Raw genomic sequence first — 6,027 nt, 5'->3', positions numbered from 1 at the left:
GAGACAAGGTCATATCCGTCATTCCACATCCCCACGCGTTATAGCCCGGAACCCGATTCTCCAATCACACTTCCACACCACACTTCATTTCTCTCATTCAATTCCAATGGCTGATGTAACCTATCTCCGCCACCACCACGAACCCGACGACGATCCAACCCTTATCCCTTTACCCTATTGGTCTTCCCCTTCCGATTTCGATCTCGATTTTGATCTCGATTTATACTCCTCCGATCTCGATTTCCATCCCCACCACCACCATCACCATTTCTCTCGTGAAAATTTCGTCATGGATCTCTTTCAACAGCGTGTAGAGCAATCTCACGTCACCGATTATACCGATAGTATTCATCAATCTCTAAACGACTCCGTTTTCGATGGTCTAAGTCTCGATTTAGGATTAAATTCCACCGATCTATATTTCGCTGAAGACGATTTTACCGATATGAGGGTTTCGAGATCAGATCCAATCAACGGTCTGCGTATCGTTGAGATTGATTCGGAATCTGATGGTGAGGAAGTAATCGGAAACGGAAATGAAAACATCAACGCGTTGTACGGGATCTGCGTGCATTCTGATGAAGAAGAGTTTAGCAATGTAATCGACGATGTTACGAGTTTTCCTTTCCGTTGGGATTCTCTTCAGTTGGATGATAATCAGGTATATGAAGATTTTGATTGGGAGGAAGTTGATGGTCGTTTGGATGGTATGTCGGCCGGTAACGGTAACAGTAGGTCAGTTAGCGCTCTTCGCGATTTTCCGTATATAGAAGAAGATTTGGAAGATGGAGGGGAGGTTACCTTGACAAGAATTGGTGAAGACATGGGAAATCTCGAGTGGCAAGTGTTACCGAATTCAAATAATTTAGGCACAAGCCCTGATACCTACCATGTAATTGCGGAGCCGTTTGAGGATAATGATGATTACATTCACACTGCAGAGTATGAGATGATGTTTGGTCAAATCATCGGTAATGATAACCCTTCAGCGGGGAGGCCTCCGGCTTCTGTAACTGTCGTGCAAAACCTTCCGTTGGTGGTTGTGACGAAAGATGATGTGGACAACAACAATGCTCTGTGTGCTGTTTGTAAAGATGAATTTGCTGTTGGAGATGAGGTGAAGTTGTTGCCGTGTTCTCATCGCTACCATGGCGATTGCATTGTGCCGTGGTTGGGGATTAGGAATACTTGTCCTGTTTGTCGCTATGAGTTCCCCACAGATGATGCTGATTATGAACGTAGGAAAGCGCCGATGTTGGCACGGAGCGCTTGATTGTATGTCATTGTTGCTAGGCTATTGAGAGTTTAGGTTTTTTGGTCTTCAAATATTGCATGCCTTTGTTAAATTATGGGTTTTTCCTATGGAGATTTTTTAATATAGGTCTGTTAACTTCCAATTGTATTGTAGGATACATCATAAAAATGAATTAATTTTCTAAGGAATACATGAATTTGTTATGCAATCTGATTGTTCATATTCTTATGGGTTGTAATCTTTAGTTTTCTTCTTACATTGTATAGTAGAAGAATTCTGAAGTGTGATCAGGTACCTTCAACAACCTGAATGATTGGAGGCAGGGTTTTCAGCTCTCTTGTGTATTGTTCTGTTGTATAGCAGTGCCTATGGCTATTTTTGGCTTATCTTTTCATCTTGTATTCACCAGTTTTGTTGGCTTTTTTTGTGCCTCAGGAAATAATTCTCACCTGAATGTTTATAGAAGTTAATTGAATAAAAATGACTATAGATGCACGAGAGAGGAATTGGGTGCATAATGATGAGGAGTTAGATTCTCTGCATAAAACAATCATGGATCTGTCGATTTTGAACTTATCAGGTAGGTAAATGATGAACAGGTTGCTCATATTCGAATGTATTTTAAAGTCAACTTGGTTAAGTTATAGAACTAGCAGTTTGATCTTTATCTATGATCGGGTATCTTTGATATTAGGTTTTGAAAACTATCTTCAAGAAGGCTTTGCAATTTGCAGTTGTTAGCAGTTGGTGACTGATCTTCAAATTGACAGGGCCATGGCACCCCAAAGTTATTTATATTTGCCATGTGTTTAATTTATGACTTTTACTTTGGCTAGTGGTAAAGTACAGTTGAGCGGCAAAGCTACTTTTTGCATTTTCATTTGCTTTTTTTTTCCTTAAAAAATGTTATTAGCTTGCTTTCGTTCGAGTAGCTATTGCTGAGAAATGGCCAAAAAAGTAGGCTTTTATTAGAGAGAGAGAGAGTCAGGGGTATCGCTTGACTTGTAGGCTTTTTTTTTTTTTTTTTAGGGGAGATCCATCACAAAAATTTGGTGTACATTCCACCATTGACAATGATATTGTACTGTCATTTAATTTTATCATATTTAATTATTTATTAAATATTATAATTTTTGAATTTGATTGTTTCTAAAATATTTGACATTAAGAGTAACTCTATATAATTTTTTGTATTTTTAGAGAATTCGAATCTCTAAAATCCGAAAAATGAACAAGGAGTTTACTACACTGGCTTCTTGAGAGAGAGATATACGAAAGCGATGACAGTTATTTTTTTTTTTTTTAAAATGAATTCAAGAGTCACACATCAAATAATTTATGACATAAACAAGTAGCTAAATTCTGTCATTTTTTTAAAATGAATTCAAGAGTCACACATCAAATAATTTATGGCATAAACATGTAGCTAAATTTGTAAGGAATTCAAGAGTACACATAAATTTGTAAGGAATTCAAGAGTCACACGTCAAATAAATATGACATAAACATGTATCTAAATTTGTAAGGTATAGATTGAGTCAAAATTCTTAATATGATATTTAATATGATATTAGAGTCTTGTTCAAGATCTATTTAATTGTCTACTATTAGATTTTTGTTAACGGTTTAGATATAGGAGTGGACTGCACAGGCCAGACTAGACTTTTTTTAAAATATAAAAGGTCTAGATGTTTTTATAAGTCTATTTAATTAAAAAGGTTAGGCCACAGACCATAAAAAAAAAAGTTTTGAGTCTATCAGGTCGGCCTATTTAAATAAATAAGAATAAATTTATTATTATTATTTTATTTGTTCTTTAAAATACAAAAACAAATCTTAGTTATCTTGAAGAACTTATGAAGATAAACTGGAAAAAGCTTATGAACAATGTCATTAGTTGTTTTCATAAATTCTCTTAAACAAATAGTATCGCATAACTTATGTTAATAGGTAAACTTGAATAAGTAAATACAAATAAGCATTTAGTCTCATTGATATTTTGATTTGTTAGTCTATTTAAACATTAGTTGAATTGCTTATTTATAAATATTCGAATAAATTAGCCTTTTATGTAGGCTAATAGGCCAAACAGGCTTTCGAAAAGGCCAGTCTCAGGCATAAAAATAAGCCTACGATAGGTCACAAGACAGACTTAGACTTTATAATTTTTAGCAGGCCAGACTCAGACTTGGCAAAGCTTAACTTGTAACACTCGTATATTTAATTAATTATTAAATTACATATTTTCGGAGTACTATCGAATTTAATTATTGGAATTGTCGGAGTTGGGAATTATTGGTGTTTTTATTGAGAAGTATTATTTTAAAATGATGGAATGTTTTTAGTTGTAGAATATTATTGGAGATAATACTAGAATAAATAAGGTTATTTATTTGGGTTTATTGTGTTGGTGGAAGTAGTATTATGGGAGGTGTGATTAATAGGCCCAATAAGAATAATATGATATAATTGGTATTATTTGGCTAAGGAGAATAAAACAAAAATAGGAGAAGTATCAGTAGGTTTTTGGAAGTGCTATCAGAAAAGAGAATCATAGAGGCACAAGGGTTTTGGTGGTGGTACGAGAGTAACTAAGAAGAGAAACATGGAGATACGAAAAGTTGCAGATAAGGCATATGGTTGGAATCTACGAGGAAGCTTGGATTCGACCGAAAATTCGATTGGAGGAAGATTTTAGAGCGGTCTCCAATCCAAGGTAAGGGGTGGGGTTCTAGCTCTATAAACAGAGATATGATAAATCGTATGTGGAGTTTAGGTCATAAATTTTATCTGTGTTGACATGTTTTGGTGTTGTTGCTGTTATGTGATGTTTCTGAAAATAAATATATGATGAACCGTGTTTTATGTGATGAATGTGAATGAGTGTGTTGAATCCATAATTCTACAATTGATGTGTTTTGCTTTACTGGATCGATGATTGTGTGAATGATGATGTTTTTGTATTGTTGAATTGATGGAAAAATATAAATCAATTTCTAAAATAAATCGATTTGAGAATTAAGGGATAAGAGTATAGAAGAAAGAATAGGAAGAAGAAAACAAACTTGTGGTGGGGGCCACAAAGTTAAGGGGCGGGCGCCCCATGCCTTGTAACCAGAAGAAAATTTTATGGCGGGGCCCCCCTTAGTCATGGGATGGCCGCCCCACATGTGGGGTGAGGCCCACACCTCTCATTCTTGTTAATTTTGTGGAATTAGCATACTGATTAATTCTTGTAGGTATTGTAGCATAATACTTGTTCATACAAAAGAAAATTGATAATACTAACAAGTAGCATTGAAGCATTTAACTAATCTAAATTCGTGAGCATCAACTTAAATCAGTATCAGTACAATAGATGAATTGGTAGAACATGCTGCAAGTAATTGACAAAGTAGTGGAAGCTTGAATTAACATAATGAAATATAACAGAGTTGGAATTTCGGCAGAAAATATTGAGTTAGTAACAGGCAGCCAAAATGACAGGAAATTTTAGTTAATAACAGGTGGGAGTATATTTGACAGTATAGGTGTTAGTAACAGAAAATACCATAAGTCATTTTAATAGCAGGAAACAATAATATCAGTTAATATATTTTAGGAGGGACCGTTTCAGGGATATACCGTTAACCGCTATTTTCCTTGTGATTTATTGCGATGTTTGTGTGGATTAATTATGTTGATATACCGTTAACCGTTTCAGGGTTAATATATTGTTTATCATAACCTTATTTATATTGTTAGATATCTCACTCTTTCTTTTGTTTCGCCGTTGCCTTTATACTGGTAACGTGCAGGTGATAACATTGAGTGAGGACTTAGTTACCGTGAGTTCGAGTCGGTGTTGTCTCTCTGATACGTAGCACTCGGGAGGATGAACGATAGATGTTTAGTCGTTGTCTTTGTTTTACATTGCTGAATTTTAAGTAGCATTTTAAGAAGTACCGTGATGCTTTCAAGTGGTTTTATTTGAACAAGATGATATGTGAATTAAAATTGAATAGTGTGATTCCGCTGCGTAATTAATATAAAGTTGTTTGGTTTCAAAGACTAATGAATGATGTTATCGGTTCATCCGAATGTGAAGTGTTATGTATCGATTGAAATAAAATGAGCAGGTTATTTTTATGATGTATGATTTAATATGAAGTGTGACATCCCGTTTGTTTGTTAAAAAATTTATAACTCTGATTTTCGTTATAATTAACGAATAGATTTGGGGTGTTACATAACTCGGCCCAGCCTATTCCTACCCCTATTTAGACATTCCTCTTCAAGTTAGATAGTTAATGATTCACTATCCAATTTTTCTTTGAAGAGATTCTAGTCAATTTTAATATGTTTTATCTTGCCATGTTGAACAAGATTATGTGTAATATCGACAAACAGTTTATTGTCACAAAACAACTGCATAGGACCTCCACATTGTTGAAGGATAGAAAAACACTTAGAAAGGGGGGATTGAATAAGTGTGACTTCAAAAAATTGTAAGATAAAAACAATGAACACAATTATTTTTATCCTGGTTCGCTGTTAACGAAACTAATCCAATCCACCCCCTTAGAGTGATTTACCTCAACTGAGGATTCAATCCACTAATCCAACTGATTACAATGGTTATCCACTTAGAAAACTTCTAAGTCTTATAGAGTATACAGATCACAACTTGATCACTCTAGGAAATCTTCACTTAGAAACCTTCTAAGTCTTCTAGAGTCTACTGATCACAACTTGATCACTCTAGGAACCTTTTACAAACAAAGTAAAATAAT

At 34.8% G+C, this 6,027-nt stretch overlaps 1 protein-coding gene across 1 annotated transcript; it reads left to right on the top strand.

Annotated features, from left to right (window-relative positions):
* LOC131634512 (E3 ubiquitin-protein ligase CIP8) lies at positions 1-1,445 on the top strand. The gene has a single exon (XM_058905184.1). It carries the CDS (start codon positions 107-109, stop codon positions 1,271-1,273), a length of 1,167 nt encoding a protein of 388 aa, XP_058761167.1. The 5' UTR covers positions 1-106; the 3' UTR covers positions 1,274-1,445.
* The last annotated feature ends 4,582 nt before the right edge of the window (positions 1,446-6,027 follow it).

This window comes from Vicia villosa, linkage group LG1, assembly GCF_029867415.1.
Source record: "Vicia villosa cultivar HV-30 ecotype Madison, WI linkage group LG1, Vvil1.0, whole genome shotgun sequence".
In the NCBI taxonomy this organism is placed as follows: domain Eukaryota; kingdom Viridiplantae; phylum Streptophyta; class Magnoliopsida; order Fabales; family Fabaceae; genus Vicia; species Vicia villosa.
This window is presented reverse-complemented; position numbering and strand designations above follow the sequence as displayed.